The sequence below is a fragment of the Chlorocebus sabaeus genome, chromosome 9, assembly GCF_047675955.1.
Source record: "Chlorocebus sabaeus isolate Y175 chromosome 9, mChlSab1.0.hap1, whole genome shotgun sequence".
Taxonomy (NCBI): Eukaryota; Metazoa; Chordata; class Mammalia; order Primates; family Cercopithecidae; genus Chlorocebus; species Chlorocebus sabaeus.
The window spans coordinates 72,050,574-72,076,231 of record NC_132912.1 but is presented as its reverse complement, the minus strand read 5'-3'; the positions used below and the strand labels follow the sequence as shown (position 1 = coordinate 72,076,231).

Here is a 25,658-nt window from a genome sequence, read left to right as displayed (position 1 = left end):
GTCTCTACAGAAAATACAAAAATTGGCCGGGTGCAGTGACTCACGCCTGTAATCCCAGCACTTTGGGAGGCCAAGGCAGGCAGATCACGAGGTCAGGAGATCGAGACCATCCTGGCTAACACGGGAAAACCCCATCTCTACTAAAAATCCAAAAAACTAGCCGGTCGTGGTGGCGGGGGCCTGTAGTCCCAGCTACTGGGAGGCTGAGGCAGGAGAATGGCGTGAACTCGGGAGGCGGAGCTTGCAGTGAGCCGAGATCGCACCACTGCGCTCCAGCCTGGGTAAGAGCAAGACTAGGTCTCAAAAAAATTAAAAAATAAAAATAAAGAAAATACAAAAGGGCCGGGCGCGGTGGCTCAAGCCTGTAATCCCAGCACTTTGGGAGGCCGAGACGGGCGGATCACGAGGTCAGGAGATCGAGACCATCCTGGCTAACACGGTGAAACCCTGTCTCTACTAAAAAAAATACAAAAAACAAGCTGGGCGAGGCGGCCGGCGCCTGTAGTCCCAGCTACTCGGGAGGCTGAGGCAGGAGAATGGCGGGAACCCGGGAGGCGGAGCTTGCAGTGAGCTGAGATCCGGCCACTGCACTCCAGCCTGGGCGACAGAGCGAGACTCCGCCTCAAAAAAAAAAAAAAAAAAAAAAAAACACACACACACACACACACACACAAAATAAAAAATAAAAAATAAAAAATAAAAAAATAAAAAATACAAAAAACTAGCCGGGCGAGGTGGCGGGCGTCTGTAGTCCCAGCTACTCGGGAGGCTGAGGCAGGAGAATGGCGTAAACCCGGGAGGCGGAGCTTGCAGTGAGCTGAGATCCGGCCACTGCACTCCAGCCTGGGCGACAGAGCGAGACTCCGTCTCAAAAAAAAAAAAAAAAAAGAAAATACAAAAATTACCTGGATATGGTGGCATGTGCCTGTAGTCCCAGCTACTTTTGGGAGGCTGAGAGAGGAGGATGGCTTGAGCCTAGAAGGTGAAGACTGCAGTGAGTTGTGATCACGCCACTGTACTCCAGCCTAGGAGACAGAGCCAGACCCTGCCTCAAAAAAGGAGAGAAGAGGAGAGGAGGGAAGGGGAGGGGAGGGGAGGGGAGGGGAGGGGGAGGGGGTAAGAGAAGTGAGAGGAGAGGAAAGAGGAGAGGGAAGAGAAGGAAAGGAAAGGAGAAGGAAAGGAATTGCTAATCATGGTTGTCTCTAGGGAATACAACTATTTTTACGTATAGGAGTAGTTATTACTATAGTCATAATTCGTTACAATTTTTTTAAAGAAAAAAGATAAATTTTGAAAAGTAATGGCTGGTCCAAGTGAAGTGCAGTGATGTTTAAAACTCATTGATCACAATCAGTTACAGTTTTCTTTGTTTTTTCTCCATTCACACTGCATTACATGACTAGCCTTCAAAAAAATTTTTTTTAATTTTTAAACATTTCCAAAAGTAGAACTGTCAAAGAGAATGCAAGCTTTTCACGTAGTTACAAGTTGAGACTATTCCTTATCCTCTACTGTAAAAGGACTATTTTTCAGTTGGCGTATGATAATTTCATATATATAACTGAATATAGAAAAACAACAAATGTGTGCTACTAAATCAATGTCACACTTTTTATTTTAATACATAACTTTTTTTGAGGATGCACCCAGGAAAAAATACAAGTCACAGGACACCTGCAACCTGTGCTTTCCTCAATGCCACTCATATAATCTAAACCAAATTAAGTATTTTAACAGAAAATTAATTTGTCAGAAATAAAATATACCTAACTCCTCTTACCTGCCATAGATCCAGCCATTAATCTGTGCACATGACCCGAAATTCCCAGCTTCGTAGTAATTAACTAGAAAACAAGAACACTGAATTAAATGAGATATTTTTTAAATGCTGCCCATTTTACTGTTTAATAATGAAGATTTATTTCAAGAGTTACAGGACTAATAAAAAGAAAATTAATAATAAATGTGAACGAAATGAGCACAATTAAATACAACTTGGCAGTATTATATCACAGCAAAGGGGATGTTTCCTCTGCAGTCTCTGCTTTAATTTTTTGCGTTTCTGCAGAAGCAAACTAGCTTAGAATTGCTAAATATATGATATTGTGTATTAAGGAACACAAGCCCTTAACAAGTGACTGAAGGTAGTAGGAATAAATTGCTACTTTTTTTTTTTTTTTTTTTTTTGAGACGGAGTCTTGCTCTGTGTCCCAGGCTGGATTGCAGTGGTGCAATCTCAGCTCACTGCAACCTTCGCCTCCTAGGTTCAAGAGATTCTCCTGCCTCAGTCTCTCAAGCAGCTGGGACTACAGCCACATGCCACTATGCCTGGCTAAATTTTTATTTTTTAGTAGAGACGGGGTTTCACCATATTGGTCAGGCTGGTCTTGAACTCCTGACCTCAGGTGATCCACCCACGTCGGCCTCCCAAAGTGCTGGGATTATAGGCGTAAGCCACCGTACCTGGCCTAATTTTTTATTTTTATTTTTTTTAATGCTCTATAGACAATGAAGTCCTGATATACAAATGGTATCAATTCTCTCTGGCTGACTAGCTTAGAAGCTTAGAGTGTTGCTCTGATCTCTGCTGCTTGTTCTTTTTTTTTTTTTTTTTTTTTTGAGATGGAGTCTCACTCTGTCGCCCAGGCTGGAGTGCAGTGGCGGGATCTCCACTCACTGCAAGCTCCACCTCCTGGGTTCACACCATTCTCCTGCCTCAGCCTCCTGAGTAGCTGGGTTCCACCATGTTAGCCAGGATGGTCTCGATCTCCTGACCTCGTGATGCACCCAGGCTGGAGTGCAATGGCACAATCTTGGCTCACTGCAACCTCCATATCCTGGGTTCAAGCGATTCTCCTGCCTCAGCCTCCTGAGTAGCTGAGATTACAGGCATGCGCCACCACATCTGGCTAATTTTGTATTTTTAGTAGAGAAGGGGTTTCTCCATATTGGTCAGGCTGGTCTCGAACTTCTGACCTCAGCTGATCCTCCCACCTCAGCCTCCCAAAGTGCTACGATTACAAGTGTGAGCCACTGCGCCCAGCCAGTTGCACTATTTTATTTAATAAGAAAATCCAAAGTCACAGTGTTCCTCTCCTACAATTGAGTAACAAAAAGCACACTAAAGGCTGGAGCCCACGGATGGCTTGGACCCAGGAGTTCCGGATTAGCATGGGCAACACAGTGAGACCCCACCTCTACAAAATGTTTTTTAAAAAATTAGCCAGGCCTCCTCTCCACCACTGAAAAAGAAAGAAAGAAAGAAAGAAAAATTAGCTGGGGGTGGTGGCACATGCCTCTAGTGCCAGTTACTTAGGAGGCTGAAGTGGGAGAACTGCTTGAGCCCATGAGGTTGAGGCTGCAGTAAACCATGACCACGTCACTGCACTCCAGTCTAGGAGACAGAGAAACTATCTCAAAAAAGAAAGAAAGAATAGACTAGACTAGACTAGACTAGACTAGACTAGACTAGAAGGAGGGAAGGAGGAAAGGGAAACACATTAAAAATATATTAATATTTTATGGATTTATTATCTTCTTTAAAGATACTCTAGCTTTCATTCATGAGGAGTGAACATAAAGAATTTACTTGGCCGGGTGCAGTGGCTATGCCTGTAATCCCAAGACTTTGGGAGGCCAAGGCGAGGGATCACCTGACATCAGGAGTTCCAGACCAGCCTGACCAACATGGTGAAACCCCGCCTCTACTAAAAATAAAAAATTAGCCAGGCATGGTGGTGCATGCCTGTAAGAATGTAGGAGGCAGAGATTGCAGTGAGCCAAGATCATGTCATTGCACTCCAGCCTAGGGAACAAAAGTGAAACTCCGTCTCAAAAAATAAATAAATAAATAACTCATAACTGACTAACAATTATGGAATCAGTAACTCCAAAGACAATTTATATTTAAAAGCTTAAGCTATCACAAGTCTTACTCCTTTAAAAAGGCATTGCTATATCAAAAATAACTTTTTGGCCCGGTATCATGGCTCATGCCTGCAAGACCAACACTTTGGGAGGCCAGGAGTTCGAGACAAGCCTGGCCAAAATGGCAAAGCCCTGTCTCTACTAAAAATACAAAAATTGGCCAGGCATGGTGGCACAGGCCTGTAATCCCAGCCACTCAGGAGGCTGAGGCAGGAGAACTGCTTGAACTTAGGAGGTGGAGGTTGCAGTGAGCCTTTCAAAATAGTGTCACTGTACTCCAGCCTGGGCAGCGAGACTCTGTCTCAAAAATTTAAAAAAAAAAAAAAAAATTAAAATTTTAAAATATGAAACTTTTACATATTTTTAAATGTCCAAAGCAAATGCCTGGTCAAGCATGCATGATATTCAAGAATGCAAAAGAGAAAAGATCAAAGTTTAACTACCGTTTTATAATGCTCAAATGCCATAAACTGGATTGCACCATAGGGAAAGATTCGAATCATCATTGCACCATTTCCTTTATACAATCCAAGGAATCCTTCTTTTTGAGGAACAGCACACAATGCAGAAAATACTCCTATTTTTAGAGGAAAAATGCTGTTAAAACAGAGAAAACTACCTAAATCTAAATTTTCATGACAACCACAGATATAGATTAATGTGCCATCACTTGGGACATAATTTTGCTTAAGGGATTACATGAATAGTAATTTCTATAAAACAGCTAAACCTACTAAAAATACAAAATATATCCAAATAATATAAATAAGCACACCCCATATAATATAAAACCTACTGTAGAAACAGCTACAAATTACAACCAATTCTATTTATAATAATAGCAAATTATATTAAACTATAGCAATCTAAAAAATATTAACAAAAGAAATATATGCAAGGTCTGGGTTTGCACTAAAGATGATCTACTCTTTTTTTTTTTTTTTTTTTTTTGAGACAGTTTCATTCATGTTGCCCCAGCTGGAGTGCAGCGGTGTGGTCTGGGCTCCCTGCAACCTCCGCCTCCCTGCACTCTCCGCCTCCCAGGTTCAAATGATTCTCCTGCCTCAGCCTCCCAAGTAGCTGGGATTACAGGTGCCCGCCACCACGCTCTGCTAATTTTTGCATTTTTAGTAGAAACGGGGTTTCACCATGTTGGCCAGGCTGGTCTCGAACTCCTGACCTCGTGATCCACCCGTCTCGGTCTCCCAAAGTGCTGGGATTACAGGCGTGACCCACCATGCCTGGCCCTGAAGATGATCTACTCTTATCTGGAAGGATGAAGGCAAGTTTCAGAGGCCTACCCAGATACATGTGTTTTGTTTGTTTACATAAAGAGACTTTTAAATAAAACAAGCAAATAAAAAGACTACCTATTAATACTCTTTAAGTGTGGGGGCAAATTTTCATTATTAGGACACTTTAGGAATAATGATAAACAAAGGGCTGAGTTGTAATCTATATACAGTGATATTCTGAGCTTTCTAACTGACAAGTAAAAAATATAGATATAGATACATCTATATATAGTTATATCTTTATTACTTTATTAACATCAGTCACTAATCCTACAAGCAGTATACAGACTTCTCAAAAACACATGACTACTTCCATTATTCAACAATTTAAATTCAAGTTCCCTTTCAAATTTTTCAAGCAAACTTTTGATCAAATATGAAAGTAAATCACCAGGCTCATTTCAAATTTTAGACTGCAAATAACCTTTTCAGCCCTTCTCAGTAATTAAAATTGTAGGTACTTATTAACATCCAAAAGATATATCCCAAAAGTATCTCACAATAAGCAGATATCTAAATGTACTAACATCCTGTTAAGAAGAATCCTGGCGTTGCGTGGTGGCTCATGCCTGTAATCCCAGCACTTTGGGAGAACAAGGCAGGTGGATCACCTGAGGTCAGGAGTTTGAGACCAGCCTGAGCAATATGGTGAAACCTCGTCTCTACTAAAAATACAAAAATTAGGCAGGCATGGTGTCCTGCGCCTGTAATCCCAGGTACTCAGGAGGCTAAGGCAGTCTGACCTACATGATGAAACTCTGTCTCTACTAAAAATACAACAATTAGCTGGAAGTGGTGGCAGGTGCCTGTAATCCCAGCTACTAGGGAGTCTGAAGCAGGAGAACTTTTTGAACCCGGGAGGCGGAGGTTGCAGTGAGCCAAGATTGTGACACTGCACTCCAGCCTGGGCAATCAGTGAAACTCTGTCTCAAAAAAACAAAACAAATTGGGATAAGGAGAAATTTTAAATATACTCCTTCCTTATAATTTGAGGAAAATAATTTTAATATAAAATAAGAAGTACAACCAGGCACAGTGGCTCATGCCAATAGCCTGAGCACTTTGTGGGGCCAAGGTGAGAGGATCGCTTGAGCCCAGGAATTTGACACCAACCAGCCTAACTCAGCCTCCCAAAGTGCTGGGATTACAGGCGTGAGCCACTGCACCTGGCCTTTGTCTTTTTTAATACAGTTTTTTTTTTTTTTTTGAGACATGGTCTTATTCTGTCACCCAGGCTGGAGTGCAGTGGTGTGATCACAGTTCACAGCAGCCTCTACCTCCTGGGCCCAAGCAATCTTCCTGCCTCAGCCTCCTGAATTGCTGGGACTAAAGGCAAGCGCCACCATGAGACCAGCCTGACCAACATGGTGAAACCTCGTCACTACTAAAAATACAAAAATTAGCCCAGCATGGTGGCACGCACCTGTAATCCCAGCTACCTGGGAGGCTAAGGTTGAAACCAGGAGGCAGAGGTTGCAGTGAGCCAAGATCACACTACTGCTCTCTAGCCTGGGTAACAGAGCAAGACTCCATCTCAAAAAATAATAAATACATAAATAAAAGACATATAAAATAAAAACACGTCTTTGATGCCTTGGAAGTAATGTCACACTTTTTATAAGAAGTTGGAGTAGAAGTAATAGTTTTGTCCGATAACATATCTTTATCATCTGTGAAAAATCATGTTTAAAAAAGCAAAATTTGGCCAGGCGCGGTGGCTCAAGCCTGTAATCCCAGCACTTTGGGAGGCCGAGACGGGTGGATCACGAGGTCAGGAGATCGAGACCATCCTGGCTAACACGGTGAAACCCTGTCTCTACTAAAATACAAAAAAAATTAGCCGGGCGAGGTGGCGGGCGCCTGTACTCCCAGCTACTCGGGAGGCTGAGGCAGGAGAATGGCGTGAACCCGGGAGGCAGGGCTTGCAGTGAGCTGAGATCCGGCCACTGCACTCCAGCCTGGGCAACAGAGCCAGACTCCGTCTCAAAAAAAAAAAAAAAAAAAAAAGCAAAATTTTAGGGGCTGGGTGCAGTGGCTCACGCCTGTAATCCCAGCACTTTGGGAGGCCAAAGTGGGTGGATCATCTGAGGTCAGGAGTTCGAGACCAGTCTGGCTAACATGATGAAACCCTGTCTCTACTAAAAATACCAAAAAAACAAAAAATTAGCCAGGTGTGGTGGTGAGCACCTATACTCCCAGCTACTCGGGAGGCTGAGGCAGGAGAATTGCTTGAACCTGGAAGGCCAAGGTTACAGTGAGCCAAGATCGCACTGTTGCACTCCAGCCTGGGTGACAAGAGTGAAACTACATCTCAAAAAATAAAAAAATGGACAGGGCGCAATGGCTCACGCCTGTAATTCCAGTACTTTGGGAGGCCGAAGTGGGCAGATCACCAGGTCAGGAGATCGAGACCATCCTGGCTAACACGGTGAAACTCCATCTCTACTAAAAACACAAAAGATCAGCCAGGCATAGTGGCATGTGCCTGTAGTCCTAGCTACTCGAGAGGCTGAGGCAGGAGAATTGCTTGAATCTGGGAGGCAGAGGTTGCAGTGAGCCGGTATCATGCCACTGCACTCCAGCCTGGGCGACAGAGCAAGACTCCGTCTCAAAATAAATAAACACATGAAAAAAATTTTCGAAAAAAGCAAAATTAAAAAAAACCATCTTATACCTACAAAAAGTGGAGAGGTACCTGAAATAAAATGCTTAAAAGCATTTAAAAAAATAATAATAAGGTTGGGTGCAGTGGCTCACTCCTATAATCCCAGCACTTTGGGAGACCGAAGCCAGCAGATCATGAGGTCAGGAAGTTGAGACTAGCCTGGTCAACATAGTGAAACCCCATCTGTACAAAACATACTAAGGCTTGGTGGCAGGCACTTGTAATTTGAGCTACTTGGGAGACTGAGGCAGGAGAATCTGGCCTTGAACCTGGGAGGCAGAGGTTGCAGTGAGCCAAGATTATGTCATTGAACTCCAGCCTGGGCAACAAGGGTGAAACTCTGTTTCAAAAATGAAAAATTAAATTAAATTAAAAGCCACCAAAACAGATTTATTTTTTTGAGGGGGCTTGTATATATTAAAAATAGAGGACATTCCAAAGACTACTATAATAGTTCACTGTTGCACTCCAGGAATTCACTCCAAATTTTATACGCCCTGTAGGGTATACTGTAACCAGGGTACACTGTAACCCACAGCATGTAGCCCTATAGAGCGTGAAATCTAATATGAATATGTAACCTAATGACTGCAAATCAGGAAACAAAACAACACACATCAGCACAGGGAGGAGGTTAAAGGAATAAAAGAATCCTGTTCAGACACTGATACCCAGGGTCATTGTAAAACACCCCAAGACACTGGGTAATATCATTCTTCTCCATTTTATCCTCAATTTAGACAACAAAATAAAATAATTTCCTTCCTTTCCAGTTTTTTATAATCTCTCAACAAGTTCACAGGTCTAATTCTTTCTTTCTTTTTTGGAGACAGAGTCTCACTCTGTTGCCCAGGCTGGAGTGCAGTGGCACAATCACAGCTCACTGCAGCCTCAAATGCTTGGGATCAAGCAAGTCTCCCACCTCAGCCTCCCAAGAGTACTGGGACTACAGGCACATGCAACCACACACATTTAATTTTTTTTTTTTTTTTTAAGATGGAGTCTCACTCTATCGCCCAGGCTGGAGTACAGTGGCACAATCTTGGCTCACTGCAACCTCTACTTCCTGGGTTGAAGCAATTCTCCTGCCTCAGCCTCCTCAGTAGCTGGGATTACAGGTCTGCGCCACCATGCCTGGACAATTTTTGTATTTTTAGTAGAGACAGGGTTTCACCGTATTGGCTAGGCTTACACATATTTAATTTTGATTCTTTATATATATGAGCAATAAACTGTGTGAGGAAGAATTCATTGCAGAGGCAGGGCACAGTGGCTCATGCCAGTAATCAAAGCACTTTGGGAGGCCAAGGCAGGTGGGTCAAACAGCTTGAGCCCAGAAGTTTGAGACCAGCCGTGGCAATATAGAGAGATCTTGTCTCTACAAAAAATTTAAGACATCCTGTCGCAAATAAATACATACATACATATATAAATACATAAATAAGTCTAATAAAAAACTAAATTAAAGATAAATGATAATTCACTCCTGGATATGAAGATAGTTGCAATTTTCCTATTTCAAAGTACAGACTTCCTCAGTATTAAAAATGTCAGCTGGGGCTGGAAGTGGTGACTCATGCCTGTAATCCCAGCACTTTGAGAGGCCGAGGCAGGTGGATCAACTGAGGTCAGGAGTTCAAGACCAGCCTGGCCAACATAGTGAAGCCCCATCTCTACTAACTATACAAAAAATTAGCTGGGCATGGTGGCAGGTACCTATAATCCCAGCTATTCGGGAGGCTGAGGCAGGAGAATCGCTTGAACCTGGGAGGCGGAGTTTGCAGCGAGCTGAGATCACGCCATTGCACTCCAGCCTAGGCAACAAGAGCGAGACTCCATCTCAAAAAAAATTTTTTTTGGCTGGGCAGTAAGGTCCCACGCAGTAATCCTAGCACTTTGGGAGGCCAAGGCAGGAGGATCACTTGAAGTCATGAGTTGAAGACCAGCCTGGGGAAAAAGTGAGACCTACTCTCTATTTTTTTTTTTTTAATAAAAAATAAGAAACCAGCCTGGTCAAACATAATGAAACCCTGTCTTTACCAAAAATACAAAAATTAGCTGGGTGCAGTGATGCATGCCTGTAATCCCAGATACATAGAAGGCTGACACAGGAGAATTGCTTGAACCCAGGAGGCAGACGATACCATGAGCTGAGACCGCGCCACTGCACTCCAGCCTGGGCAATAGAGCAAGACCATCTCAAAAAAAGAAAAAAAAGGAGAGAGAGAGAAAAAAAGAAAAGAAAAAATACTGACAAGAAAATGAGTTACAATTAATATACTACATAAATATCCATTCAGGATTGTAAGAATGACACTTTTAAAATGCAGTTGGAAAAATAACTGATTGTTATTCACCCTGTTAAACATCTTTCTATAAAACGATATTATAAAAATCAAGCACAGTGGCCACGCATGGTGACTCATGCCTTTAATCCCAGTACTTAGGGAGGATAAGGCGGGCAGATCACCTGAGGTTGGGAATTCGAGACCAGCCTGGTAAACACAGTGAAATCCCATCTCTAGTAAAAATACAAAAATTAACCGGACATGGTGGCACACGCCTGTAATCCCAGCTAGTCAGGAGGCTGAGGCAGGAGAATAGCTTGAACCCAGGAGGCAGAGGTTGCAGTAAGCTGAGACTGAGCCAGCCTGGGCAACAGAACAAGACTCCATCTCAGAAAGAAAGAAAAAAACTAACACAAATAATGTTTTGGCCGGGAGCAGTGGCGTATGCCTATAATTTCAATACTTTGGGAGGCCAAGACAGGCAGATTATTTGAGGTTAGGGGTTCGAGGCCAGCCAACATGGCGAAGCCCTGTCTCTACTGAAAATACAAAAATTAGCCAGTCATGGCGGCGGGTACCTGTAATCCCAGCTACTCGTGAGGCTGAGGCATGAGAATGGCTTGAACCCTGGAGGAGGAGGTTTCAGTGAGCCAAGATCATGCCACAGTACTCCAGCCTCTGGGCAACAGAGCAAGACTTTGTCTCAAAAAAATAGTAACAATAACAAGCTGGGTGTGGTGGCTTACACCTGTAATCCCAGCACTCTGAGAGGCTGAGATGGGCAGATCATGAGGTCACGAGTTCCAGACCAGCCTGGCCAATATGGTGAAACCCCATACCTACTAAAAAATATAAAAGTTAGCCGGGCATGGTGGCGCACACCTGTAGTCCCAGCCACTCAGGAAGCTGAGGCAGGAGAATCGCTTGAACCCAGGGGGCAGAGGTTGCAGTGAGCAGAGATCACACCACTGCACTCCAGCCTGGGCAACAGACTGAAACTCCATCTCAAAATAATAATAATAATAATAATAATTAATGTTTTGATCCTTGCATATGATTATTGACCACATTTCTGTTTACTTCCTTAGAATAATCTCCTAAAACTGGAACCGCAAGGTCAAAGAATAGATACTTCTTGAGACTTTTACGTATATTACCAAAATGCCCTCCAAAAGACTAAACAATTCTTATTCTCACCAATGACAAGTTATTAAAGTGTCCATGTTAATCGAATGGCTGGTTTTAAAGGAACAACTAAGGTCTTGTTTTTTTTTTTTTTTTTCAGATGAAGTCTCGCTCTTGTCCCCCAGGCTGGAATGCAATGGCTCAATCTCAGCTCACGGCAACCTCCACCTCCCGAATTCAAGCAATTCTCCTGCCTCAGTCTCCCGATTAACTAGGATTACAGGTGCCTGCCACCATGCCCGGCTAATTTCCGTATTTTAAATAGAGACAGGGTTTCACCATGTTGGCCAAGCTGATCTCGAACTCCTGACCTCAAGTGATCCTCCTGCCTCAGCCTCCCAAAGTGCTGGGATTACAGGCATGAGCCACTGAGCCCGGCCTAAAGTCTTCATTTTTTAATTTTTAACCAAGCAAGCGGCTGGGCACAGTGGCTCACACCTGTAATCCCAGCACTTTGGGAGGCCGAGGCGGGCAGATCACCTGAGGTTGGGAGTTCGAGATCAGTCTGACCAACATAGAGAAACCCTGTCTCTACTAAAAATACAAAAATTAGCTGGGCGTGGTGGTGCACGCCTGTAATCCTAGCTACTTGGGAGGCTGAGGCAGGAGAAGCACTGCAACCCAGGAGGTGGAGGTTGTGATGAGCCGAGATGGTGCCATTGCACTCTAGCCTGGGCCACAAGAGAGAAACTCCGTCTCCAAAAAAACAAGAAGAGAAAAAAAAAAAGCAAGCACTGGATTCTTCTTGCACAAAGATTTCTAGAATGCTTTTTTTAATTAAGTGTTAAAAAGGAGTAATTGGCCGGGCGCGGTGGCTCAAGCCTGTAATCCCAGCACTTTGGGAGGCCGAGACGGGCGGATCATGAGGTCAGGAGATCGAGACCATCCTGGCTAACACAGTGAAACCCCGTCTCTACTAAAAAATACAAAAAACTAGCCGGGCGAGGTGGCGGGCGCCTGTAGTCCCAGCTACTCGGGAGGCTGAGGCAGGAGAATGGCGTGAACCTGGGAGGCGGAGCTTGCAGTGAGCTGAGATCCGGCCACTGCACTCCAGCCTGGGCGACAGCAAGAGACTCCGTCTCAAAAAAAAAAAAAAAAAAAAAAAAAAGGAGTAATTATTTCAGTTTTACATTTTTAAATCTCATCTCCTATCTCTTATTGCATTTAAAAAATCGGACTGAAGCCAGGTGCAGTGGGTCACGCCTGTAATCCCAGTACTTTGGGAGGCCACGGCAGGTAGATCACCTGAGGTCAGGAGTTAGAGACCAGCCTGACCAACATGAAGAAACCCCGTCTCTACTAAAAATACAAAATTAGGCCGGGCGCGGTGGCTCAAGCCTGTAATCCCAGCACTTTGGGAGGCCAAGACAGGTGGATCACGAGGTCAGGAGATCGAGACCATCCTGGCTAACACAGTGAAACCCCGTCTCTACTAAAAAATACAAAAAAATAGCTGGGCGAGCTGGCAGGCGCCTGTAGTCCCAGCTACTTGGGAGGCTGAGGCAGGAGAATGGCGTAAACCCAGAAGGCAGAGCTTGCAGTGAGCTGAGATCTGGCCACTGCACTCCAGCCTGGGCGACAGAGCGAGACTCCATCTCAAAAAAAAAAAAAAAAAAAAATACAAAATTAGCCGGGCATGGTGGCACATGCCTGTAATCCCAGCTAGTAAGGAGGCTGAGGCAGGAGAATCACTTGAACCTGGGAGGCAGAGGTTGCAGTGAGCCAAGGTCGCGCCATTGCACTCCAGCCTGGGCAACAAGAGCAAAACTCCGTCTCAATAAATAAATAAATAAATAAATAAATAATAAAAAATCAGACTGAGTTGTTATGTGTGCCTGCGAACAATGTGACTAATTAATCCCAATAAACACGTAACATTTACTTCAATTATTCCAAGATTTGGGCTAGGAAAATATCAGCATCCTAAAATGATAATATATATAACCACTACTGCAAATGAAAGGATTATAATGGATAAGAAAAATATTCTTTGGAAAATTTGCCCCCTTTCCTTTTTTTTTTAATTGCCCCCTTTCAAGTTCCTGAATCTACAGAGAAAAAACAAAGAGCAAATTTGCCCGTTTGAAATGCTTGTTTCCTGGTGCCGTAAAGAAACAATTCTTGAACATATATTTAAAGTACTTAGCAAGGTCATTTTTATTTTTCGCAGAAAGGGTACACTCACCAGCAGTTTTGCCATGAGAGTACACCGAACAAAGGAGAAACAGGGTCATTTATAACCTGACTTGTCCACCCTACTGTTGTGTCCTGTTTCCATTGACTGGAATGGGACCTCACATCCTATGTTTGTCCCGATTGGCTAGCAATTTAGAACTTTTTAAAAGAGGCAAAGGAGAACAAAGGAAGGAGAAATTAACGTGTGGAATCCTGTGAAAGGTCAAAAAACACCTTTAAATAAGGAAGTGGAACAGGCTGTGACTAATGCTTGCAAAACACCTTCAAATAAGGAAGAGGAACAGGCTATGACCTAATGCTTGCTTGGAGCAGAATAAGCATGCCAGGGCAAATATTTACACTAAATTGTGGGAGCTAAGAAAATAAAGTACTTTGATTTTTTTTTATCATGGCTAGCAGATATTTAAGAATGTTAGCACAAGTCTTTGAATAAATTTTGCTTTTTAAAAGAAGTTAGTATTTATTCCTAATTAAATGGGGAAAAAGTCTTTAAAGAGGAACCTCTACTTTACTTTTTGCATCCCCAAACTTAAATTCCCTTTTTTGCCCACTTTCCACAATATTTTCATTCATTTTTATCTTTAGCATCTATTAACTCACCAAAATGCTTGTAATGGCGATTGTGAGCTTGTAATAAAACCTTTACTCGATCCAATGGAGCAACTGTTGTTTTGGCACAGCATCCAGCAATACCTAAAAATTTTTCAAAAGGTCAGGAAGAAATTGCGTACCATTTCTTTCCAGATAGAAATCATTAGTTGTTCAGCCAGCAAACCCTCTAATCTCTAATTTAGTCTCCATGAGTAAATCTGCCTACAGCATGGACATGCAGATGCCTGGTCCCCACTCCCTGTAACTTAATAAGTGAGCATGATTACACTACTTTAGTAAGTTTTATTGTGTAAATCAGCATCTAATACCTGAGGAACACTGGGAATCTTGCTAAAATGTGATTATGGAGACAGACACTTGAAGGTATTTATCCAACTGCCAGGTCCTGTTTGAAGTAACCTCCTCTTCTTCTGGAAGATTTTTATGGAGACAGACACTTGAAGGTATTTATCCGATTGCCAGGTTCTGTTTGAAGTAACCTCCTCTTCTTCTGGATCATTTTTTCATTGAAACAACCAACTTTTACCCATAAAATTAGTCATTCATTTATACATTCAGCAAATATGTATTTTGACCCTACCATATGCCACTGGGAAAAAGTATAGATGAAAGTAGAATAAAGTGCATACATGGGCTTTAGCATAGGTCAGAGTCCAGGCCAGCCCCTCGAGCTTGGCATGCTTCTAAATCAACTATATAGACTTCTCTACAATATTGTACATCTAGTAATGACTTGATAAAATGGGTGCCTCCTCTTATAAAAAGGTGAAAAATAAGCCAGGCCCAGTAGCTCACACCTGTAATCCCAGCACTTTGGGAGGTCGAGGTGGAAAAATTACTTGAGACTAGGAGTTTGAGACCAGCCTGGGAAACACAGTGAGACCTCATCTCTATAAAAAAATTTTTAAAAATCGGCCGGGCGCAGTAGTTCATGCCTATAATCCCAGCACTTTGGCAGGTTGGGGCGGGCAGATCTCCTGGGGTCAGGAGCTCGATACCAGCCTGGCCAACATGGTAAAATCCCGTCTCTATCAAATATACAAAAAAAATTAGTGAGGCATGGTGGCAGGCACCTGTAGTCCCAGCTATTTGGGAGGTTAAGGCAGGAGAATCCCTTGAACCCAGGAGGCCGAGGTTGCAGTGCACCAAGATCACGCCATTGCACTCCAGTCTGGGCAGCAAAGTGAGACTGTCTCGAAGAAGAAGAAAAAAAATTAGCGAGACATGGTGGTATGCCTCAATACTCAGAGGCTAAGGCTGGAGGATCACTTGAGCCCACAGTTGGAAGTCGCAGAGAGCTATAATTGCGCGGCTTGGCTCCAGCCTGGGTAACAGAGCAAGATCCAGTCTTTAAAAAACAACAAGTCCAGGCACGGTGGCTCATGCCTGTAACCCAGCAATTTGGGAGGCCAAGGCAGGCGGATCACTTGAGGTCAGGAATTCGAAACCAGCCTGGCCGACATGGTGAAATCCCATCTCTACTAAAAATACAAAAATTAGCCAGGCATGGTGGCGGCTGCCTGTAATCCCAACTACTCGGGAGGCTGAGGCAGGAGAATCTCTTGAACCCGGGAGGCGGAGGTTGCAGTGAGCTGAGATCACGCCATTGCACTCCAGCCTGGGTTACAGAGACTATATCTTAAAAAAGGGGGAAAAAAAAAAAAAAAAAAAAAAAAAAAACACACACACAGACACAAATAAAATTTTAACTTTAAAAATCCACATTCTGAGATATCCAAAAATAAATTGTGGCTGGGAGCGGTGGCTCACGCCTGTTATTGCAGCAGTTTGGAAGGCTGAGGCGGGCAGACAACGAGGTCTGGAGTTCAAGACCAGCCTGGCCAACATGGTAAAACCCCACCTCCACTAAAAACACAAAAATTAGCCGGGCATGGTGGTGCATGCCTGTAGTCCCAGCTACTTGCGAGGCTGAGGCAGGAGAATTGCGTAAACCCAGGAGGCAGAGGTAACAGTGAGCTGAGATCACACCACTGCACTCCAGCCTGAGCGACAGAGTGGGTCTCTGTCTAAAAAAACAAACAAACAAAATAAATAAATAAATAAAATGTATATTTATACTCAAATATTATATCTACTATGTTTCCATATCAAAGCTCTCTTATCCGAACTAATGAAAATAATAGTTGGTCAGGCGCAGTGACTCATACCTGTAATCCCAGCACTTTGGGAGGCCGAGGCGGGCGGATCACCTGAAGTCAGGAGTTCGAGACCAGCCCGACCAATATGGAGAAACCCTGTCTCTACTAAAAATACAAAATTAGCCTGGCGTGGTGGCGCATGCCTGTAATCCCTGCTACTCGGAAGGGTGAGGCAGGATAATCACTTGAACCTGGGAGGCAGAGGTTGTGGTGAGCCGAGATCACGCCATTGCACTCCAGCCTGGGCAACAAGAGCGAAACTCCGTCTCAAAAAACAAAAAAAGGCTGGGTACAGTGGCTCATGCCTGTAATCCCAGCACTTTGGGAGGCTGAGGCAGGTGGATCACGAGGTCAGAAGTTCAAGACCAGCCTGGCCATAATGGTGAAACCTTGTCTCTACTAAAAATACAAAAATTAGCCAGGTGTGGTGGTGGGCACCTGTAATCCCAGCTACTCAGGAGACTGAGGCAGAAAAGTGCTTGAACTCAGGAGGCAGAGGTCTCAGTGAGCTCAGATTGCGCCACTGCACTCCAGCCTGGGTGACAGAGTGAGACTCTGTCTCAAAAAAAAAGAGTAAATCATAATAATGGCTATCCAAAATTGTGGATAAACTAAAAATAATATGCATTTGGTTTTAGAATATTATATATTATCTTCTCAGTTGTGTACGAATTAACTGTATAATGAATTATTTAGGCCAGGTGCAGTGGCTCACGCCTGTACTCCCAGCACTTTGGGAGGCCGAGGCAGGCAGATCACCTGAGGTCAGGAGTTCAAGACCAGCCTAGCCAACATGGTGAAACCCCATCTCTACTAAAAATACAAAAATTAGCTGGGTGTGGTGGCACATGCTTATAATCTCAGATACTTAGAAAGCTGGGGCAGGAGAATCGCTTGAACCCGGGAGGCATAGGTCACAGTGAGTTGAGATCACACCACTGCACTCCAGCCTAGGTGACAAGAATGAAACTCCGTCTCAAAAAAAAAAAAAAAGAGAGAGAAATTGTTTAGAATGTATTCAATAAGTAGTTTTATTTAATAGTATCTTTTTTTTTTTTTTTTCCAGGCTGGAGTGCAATGGCATGATCTCGGCTCACTACCACCTCCGCCTCCCAGGTTCAAGTGATTCTCCTGCCCCAGCCTCCTGAGTAGGTGGGATTACAGGGACCTGCTGCCACGCCCAGCTAATTTTTTTTTTGTACCTTTAGTAGAGACGAGGTTTCACCATGTTGGCCAGGCTGTTCTTGAACCCCTGACCTCGTGATCTGCCTGCCTCGGCCTCCCAAAGTACTGGGATTACAGGCATGAGCCACCACACCCAGCCTATTTAATAGTATCTTACCTTGCTTTCACACTACAGTAGAACCCCCTTATCTGCAATTTCACTTTCTGCAGTTTCAGTTACCACCAGTCATCCATGTTCAAAAAATATTAGATAGACAATCTGTAATAAGCAATTCACCCGGGCACAATGGCTCACACCTATAATCCCAGCACTTTGGGAGGCCTAGGTGGGAGGATCACTTGAGGTAAGGATTTCAAGGCTAGCCTGGCCAACTTGGCGAAACCCTGTCTCTACTAAAAATAGAAAAATTAGGCTGGGCGTAGTGGCCCACACCTGTAATTCCAGCACTTTGGGAGTCCGAAACAGGCGGATCACCTGAGGTCGGAAGTTCGAAACCAGCCTAACCAACATGGAGAAACACCATCTCTACTAAAAATACAAAAATTAGCTGGGCGTGGTGGCGAATGCCTGTAGTCCCAGCTACTCGGGAGGCTGAGGTAGGAGAATCGCTTGAATCCAGGAGGCAGAGGTTGCAGTGATTCAAGATCGCACAATTGCACTCCAGCCTGGGTGACAAGAGCAAAACTCTGTCTCAAAAAAATAAATAAATAAATAAAAGGTCGGGCGAGGTGGCTCACGCCTGTAATCCCAGTTTTGGGAGGCTGAGGCGGGCGGATCACGAGGTCAGGAGATCAAGACCATCCTGGCTAATAGTGAAACCCCATCTCTACTAAAAACTTCAAAAAATTAGCCAGGCGCGGTGGTGGGTGCCTGTAGTCCCAGCTACTCGGGAGGCTGAGGCAGGAGAATGGCGTGAACCCGGGAGGCAGAGCTTGCAGTGAGCTGAGATCGCGCCACTGCACTCCAGCCTAGGAGACAGAGGGAGACTCAGTCTCAAAGAAAAAAAAAAAAAAAAAAAATAGCCAGGCAAAGGGCCAGGCATGGTGACTCACATCTGTAATCCCAGCACTTTGGGAGGTTGAGGCGGGCTGATGGTGAGGTCAGGAGATTGAGACCATCCTGGCTAACAAGGTGAAACCCCGTCTCCACTAAAACTACAAAAAATTAGCCAGCGTGGTAGCATGTGCCTGCAGTCCTTGCTACTCAGGAGGCTGAGCCAGGAGAATCGCTTGAACTTGGGAGGCAGAGGTTGCAGTGAGCCAAGATCACGCCACTGCACTCCAGCCTGGTGACAAAGTGAGACTCTGTCTCCAAAAACAAAAAAAAAAAAAAAAAAAGGAACACACAGACACACACATACTGACATTTAATATCAAGTGCCAATAAGGCAGTGGGGATACAAAATGAAATAGACACTTTAGAAATACTTTGACAGTTTCTAATTAAAACACAAAAAATTAGCCGGGAGTGGTGACGGGCGCCTGTAGTCCCGGCTACTTGGGAGGTGGAGGCAGGAGAATGGCGTGAACTCAGGAGGCGGAGCTTGCAGTGAGGCGAAGCTTGCAGTGAGGCGAAGCTTGCAGTGAGGCAAGATAGCACCACTGCACTCCAGCCTGGGCAACAGAGCAAGACTCTGTCTCAATAAATAAATAAATACTTTGACAGTTTCTAATTAAAACCGGGCCGGTTGTGGTGATTAATGCCTGTAATCCCAGCACTTTGGCAAGATGAGGCAGGAGGATCATTTGAGCTCAGTTCCAGACCAGCCTGGCCATCAAGGCAAAACCCCATCTCTACTAACAGTATAAAAATTAGCCAAGCAACATGCCTGTAATCCCAACTATTCTGGAGTCTGAGGTGGCAGAATCGCTTGAACCCAAAAAGCGGACATTTCAGTGAGTGGAGATGGTGCCACTGCACCCAGCCTGGGTGACAAACCAAGACTCCATCTCAATAAATAAAAAATAAACACAATGAGGATCGGTGTGGGGGGTCACGCCTGTAATCTCAACACTTTGGGACGCCAAGGTAGGCAGATCACTTGAGGTCAGGAGTTGGAAACCAGTCTGGCCAACACGGTGAAACCCGTCTCTACTAAAAATACAAAAATTAGCTGGGCGTGATGGCACGCACCTGTAGTCCCAGCTAATCGGGAGGTTGAGGCAGTAAAATCGTTTGAACTCGGGAGCCAGAGGTTGCAGTGAGCCGAGATCATGCCACCACACTCCAGCCTGGACAACAGAGCAAGACTCTGTCTCAAAAAAAAAAAAAAAAAAGAAAAGAAGGAAATATATTACTTACACGTGCAATGTGAATGAATCTTAAATGCATTAAGGTAAGTGATGGAAGTCAAACTCAAAAGGCTACATACTGTATGACTCGATTTATATATCTTTCTGGAAAAGTCAAGACTATAGAGATAGAAAAACAGATCAGTGGTTGACAGGGGTTGCAGATGAGAGGAGAGGGATGTCAAAGAAAAGTGGAAATAAAGCCTGGCACAGTGGCTCATGCCTGTAATTCTAACACATTGGGATGTCAAGGCAGGTGGATAACTTGAAGTCAGGAATTTGAGTCTGGCCAGAATGGTGAAACCCAGTCTCCACTGAAAATACAAGAATTAGGCCAGGCACGGTGGCTCACACTTGTAATCCCAGCAGTTTGGGAGGCCGAGGCGGGCAGATCACGAGGTCAGGAGATCAAGACCATCCTGGCTAACACGGTGAAACCCCATCTTTACTAAAAATGCAAAAAATTAGCCGGCTGTGGTGACAAATGCCTATAGTCCCAGTTACTTGGGAGGCTGAGGCAGGAGAATCGCTTGAACCTGGATGGTGGAGGTTGCAGTGAGCCAAGATTGCACCACTGCACTCCCGCCTGGGCAACAGAGTGAGACTCCTTCTCAAAAAAAAAAAAAAAATTGCCAGAAGTGGTGGCACCCACCTGTAGTACCAGCTACTCTGGAAGCTGAGACAGGAGATCACTTGAACATGAGAGGTGGAGGTTGCAGTGATATCAGGCCACTGCACTCCAGGTTAGGCAACAAAGCGAGAATGTCTCAAAAAAAAAAAAGAAAAGTGGAAATATTTTGGAACTACTCTATATCTTGACTGTGGTGGTCATTACACAACATGTTTGTCAAAGTGCATTTTACTTAGCCAACAATGATAGCTCTTTTCTTTCCCCTTTCATGGAATCTGGCTCTGTTGCCCAGGCTGAGTGCAGGGGTGCAATCTGGGCTTACTGCAACCTCCGCCTCCCGCGTTCAAGTGATTCTCCTTCCTGAGTCTCCCAAGTAGCTGGGACTACAACAGGTGGGCACCACCATGCCCGGCTAATTTTTGTATTTTTTGTACAGACTGGGTATCACCATGTTGCCCAGGCTGGTCTCCAACTCCTTAGCTCAAGCTATCCACCCAATTCAGCCTCCCCAAGTGCTGGATATAGAGGCCTGAACCACTGCACCCAGCGATAGATATTTTGTTCTCTGATTTATACCAAGCAAGTTGGAGGGACATAGCTGGGACTCATTTCCATGTGAATAAATGTCATTTCTTTTTTTTTTCTTTTAATTGAGAGGGAGTCTCGCTCTGTTGCCCAGGCTGGAGTGCAGTGGAGCAATCTCGGCTCACAGCAACCTCCACCACCCAAGTTGAAGGAATTCTCATGCCTCAGCTTCCCAGGTAGCTGGGACTATAGGTATGTGCCACCACGCCTGGCCATTTTTTTTTTTTTGTATTTTTAGTAGACATGGGGTTTCACCATGTTGGCCAGGCTGGTCTTGAACTCCTGACCTCAGGTGATCTCCCCACCTGAGCCTCCTGAAGTGCTGGGATTACAGGCGTGAGACACCTCACCTGGCCTAAATGTCATTTCATCAGCAGAAGAACAAAATAATTAAATTCTGAGGCCTGGATTGGTGGCTCACGCCTTTAATCCCAGCACTTTGGGAGGCAGAGGTGAGCAGAATGCTTGAGGCCAGGAGTTCGAGACCAGCCTGGCCAACACAGTAAAACCCTGTTTCTACTAAAAATATAAAAATTAGGGCCAGGCGCGGTGGCTCACACCTGTAATCCCACCACTCTGGGAGACCAAGGCGGGTGGATCACGAAGTCAAAAGATCAAGACAATCCTGGCCAACGTGGAAAACCCAATCTCTACTAAAAATACACAATTAGCTGGGTGTGGTGGCACACACCTATGGTCCTAGATACTCGGGAAGCTGAGGCAGGAGAATTGCTCGAACCCAGGAGGCAGAGGTTGCAGTGAGCTGAGAGGGCACCACTGCACTCCAGCCTGGGTGACAGAGTGAGACACCATCTCAAAAATAAATAAATAAATAAATTAGCCAGGCATGGTAGTGCACGCCTCTAATCCCAGCTACTTGGAAGGCAGAAGCAGGTAAATCACTTGAACCCGGATGCAGAGGTTACAGTGAGCAGAGATCGTGCCGCGCACTCCAGCCTGGCTGACAGAGTGAGACTCCATCTGGAAAAAGAAAAAGAAAAAAAAAAAAATAGCCGGGCCTGGTGGCATTCCCCGGTAATCCCAGCTACTTGGGAAGGTGAGTGAGGAGAATCACTTGAATCCAGGATGCAGAGGTTACAGTGAGCCGAGATCATGCCACTGGACTCCAGCCTGGGTGAGGGAGTGAGACTCTGTCTCAAAACAACAACAACAACAACAAAAACTTAATACTGCTGCAGTCTTCAGAAATGATCTTTCTACAAATCCTCATGTGAGTGTTTGCTTTGTTTTGTTTTGTTTTTGAGATGGAGTGTGGCTCTGTTGCCCAGACTGGAGTGCATGGCAGGATCTCGGCTCACTGCAACCTCCACCTCCCCAGTTTAGGCGATTCTCCTGCCTCAGTCTCCTGAGTAGTTGAGTGCCACCACGCCTGACAAATTTTTGTAGTTTTAGTAGAGACAGGGTTTCACCATGTTGGACGGGCTAGTCTCAAACTCCTGACTTCAAGTGATCTGCCCACCTCAGTCTCCCAAAGTGCTGGGATTACAGGTGTGAGCCACTCTGCCCAGCAAATTTTTATCGTTTTTTTGTTTGTTTGTTTGTTTTCTTCTTTTAGGAAAGGGTCTTTCTCTGTAGGTCAGGCTGGAGTATAGTGGTATGATCATGGCTTACTGGAGCCTCAATCTCCTGGGCTCAAGCAGTCTTCCTGCCTCAGCTTCCCTAGTAACTGGGACTACAGTAGTGCACCACTGCACACAAACTCAATGTGGAATTTTTAAATTTATGAATCTTAAATAAGTAATGACAACCCAGAGAAGTAATTAAGGAAGGGTGGAGCTTGAAGGCCCAGGAAATTCCTAAGCGACAATATGAACTTTTTGATCCCAAAGTCACACCAATAATAGGGCTTGTCAAGTACTGTGGCACAGGTTTTTTTTTTTTTTTTTTTTGAGACGGAGTCTCGCTCTGTAGCCCAGGCTGGAGTGCAGTGGCCGGATCTCAGCTCACTGCAAGCTCTGCCTCCCGGGCTTATGCCATTCTCCAGCCTCAGCCTCCCAAGTAGCTGAGACTACAGGCGCCCGCCACCTTACCTGGCTAGGTTTTTTTTTTTGTATTTTTTAGTAGAGACGGGGTTTCACCGTATTATCCAGGATGGTCTCGATCTCTTGACCTCGTGATCCGCCCGTCTCGGCCTCCCAAAGTGCTGGGATTACAAGCTTGAGCCACCGAGCCCGGCCTGTGGCACAGTTTACTAGAATCACTGGAACCAGTTTTGGCTCTAGATAGTTTTGCACAATTTTCCAGTCGTCATTAAAAAGCTGATCTCCAATATTTGTTTTCCTTTAAGCAAACAGCAAAATCCAAGTCTACACTGGGTCACTCATGGTTTTTATAAAAGAAAGGAGTGCCCCGCATGTTTCACTAAAACCCCAGGGTCTCTGTAAGGGATCCTCCTCTTTTCCCTGTTATCCAGCCCTGAAAAATGGGTACCTGATTCAGACCTTCCACCTCCCCAGCCTTTGCCGGAGAGCCAAAGGTTCCACTCCCCATTACCTGACTGTCATTAGTCAAGTGATTACTAGAAAGAGGTTACAGCAGGTCAGGGCAGACGTCTAGCAGAGCATTGAAGCAGCCAGAGTCCAGGAATGTCATAAAGGCCGCTTGCATCCCACTTGCCCACAATCCTGACCCCGCCACCCAGAGCGCGGCTGGCTCTTCGTGGCATGGACCCACCTCCGGCCAGAAAGGAGCGCAGCCAGTAGAAGTCTCTGCGGGCTGTGGGCCCTCCGGCCCCTGCCGCCTGCGGCATTGCAGGAGGGGGATCTGCCGCCGCCAGGGCTGCCGCGGCCGCCGCCGCCATCAGGACCAGGGTCGCGTCAGCAGCCTAGGTTGCCAACTTACAAAACACCGGACGGGACCATAGCCCGAACAGGCGGTGACAGGACGCTGACCGCCCCGCCAGCGGGGCAGAGTGACACCCGGCGGCACGGCGCGAGCTGATGGCGTACAGCAGGGGCGGGACCTGAGTCACGCGCCAAGGGGCTCAAGCGGTAGGGGCGGGGCCAGGACGCGGAAGGGGGCGTCACCCAGGCTCGTAAACTTCCCCATAGCGCCTCACCCGGCATAGACACTGTCAGTTTACTGCTCAGGCCCCTTCTTTTCGGACGGAAAAAGGGAACCGTAGGCAGTGAGACCGTCCCATTAAAACCCACAACCTGGCCGGGCGCAGTGGCTCACGCCTGTAATCCCAGCACTTTGGAAGGCCCAGGCGGACGGATCACTTGAGGTCAAGAGTTCAAGACTAGCCTGGCGAACATGGTGAAACCCCGTCTCTACTAAAAATACAAAAAAGTTAGCCTGGCGTTGGGTGGGCGCCCGTAATCCCACATACTGGGGAGACTGAGGCAGGAGAATTGCTTGAACCCAGGAGGCAGAGGTTGCAGTAAGCCGAGATCACGCCATTGCACTCCAGCCTGGGCGACACAGCCAGACTACGCCTTGGGGAAAAAAAAAAAAAAAAAGAAGCAGCAGCAGCAGCCAGGCGCGGTGGCTCACGCCTGTAATCCCAGCACTTCGGGAGGCCGAGGCGGATGGATCACAAGGTCAGGAGATAGAGACCATCCTGGCTAACACGGTGAAACCCCGTCTCTACTAAAAATACAAAAAATTCGCCGGGCGTGGCGGCGGGTGCCTGTAGTCCCAGCTACTCAGGAGGCTGAAGCAGGAGAATAGCATGAACCTGAGAAGCGCAGCTTGCAAGTGAGCCAAGATCGCGCCACTGCACTCCAGCCTGGACCACAGAGCAAGACTCCGTCTCAGGAAAAAAAAAAAAAAAGGCCCACAACTTTTTTTTTTTTTTTTTTTTTGAGACGGAGTCTTGCTCTGTGCCCCAGGCTGGAGTGCAGTGGCGCGATCTCGGCTCACTGCAAGCTCCGCCTCCCAGGTTCACGCCATTCTCCTGCCTCAGCCTCCCGAGTAGCTGGGACTACAGGCGCCCGCCACCTCGCCCGGCTAATTTTCTTGTATTTTTAGTAGAGACGGGGTTTCACCGTGTTAGCCAGGATGGTCTCGATCTCCTGACCTCGTGATCCGCCCGCCTCGGCCTCCCAAAGTGCTGGGATTACAGGCTTGAGCCACCGCGCCCGGCAGCCCACAACTTTTTTTAGAAAGTTATCTCCCATCTCTTCCCTTGACCTATATTGACCACTGACCAGTAATCCGGTAATCGCCTATCGTGTTTTTTTTGTTTGTTTGTTTGTTTTTGAGACAGTCTCGTTCTATTGCCCAGGTTGGAGTACAGTGGCGAGATCTCTGCTCACTGCAACCTCCACCCCCTGGGTTCAAGCAATTCTCCCGCCTCAGCCTCCCTAGTAGGTGGGATTACAGGCATGCGATACCACCCCTGGCTAATTTTTGTATGTTTAATAGAGAAGGGGTTTTGACATATTGGCCAAGGCTGGTCTCAAACTCCTGACCTCATGGGATCCGCCCTCCTCGGCCTCCCAAAATGCTGGGATTACAGGCGTGAGCCTCTGCGCCCGGCTCTCCCAGCTGTATTCTGACCTCCCTAGGATACAGCCTTTCTAACCTCCAGCTTCTCGCTTTTTCAGGCATGTTTGGACTTGCTTTTATCTCCCACCAAATCAGCTCTGCTTTGTCAGAGCTCCTCACTGAACA

General features: G+C 45.6%; 1 protein-coding gene across 3 annotated transcripts in view; it reads right to left on the bottom strand.

Annotated features, from left to right (window-relative positions):
• The window catches only part of SLC25A16 (solute carrier family 25 member 16), a 45,403-nt gene extending 21,412 nt beyond the window's left edge, over positions 1-23,991 (bottom strand). Inside the window, exons 1-5 of one of the 3 annotated variants that reach the window (XM_038009163.2) lie at positions 23,715-23,733; positions 14,477-14,578; positions 14,157-14,249; positions 4,371-4,504; positions 1,781-1,844 (exon numbers count right to left, since the gene is read on the bottom strand). In XM_038009163.2, the coding sequence (XP_037865091.1) occupies positions 1,781-1,844; positions 4,371-4,433 (127 nt within the window). In that variant the 5' untranslated portion in view covers positions 4,434-4,504; positions 14,157-14,249; positions 14,477-14,578; positions 23,715-23,733. Of the gene's footprint in view, positions 1-1,780; positions 1,845-4,370; positions 4,505-14,156; positions 14,250-14,476; positions 14,579-23,714 lie in introns of all 3 variants that reach the window. The other 2 variants (XM_038009166.2, XM_038009162.2) reach the window with 2 other exon arrangements.
• Positions 23,992-25,658: the final 1,667 nt, after the last annotated feature.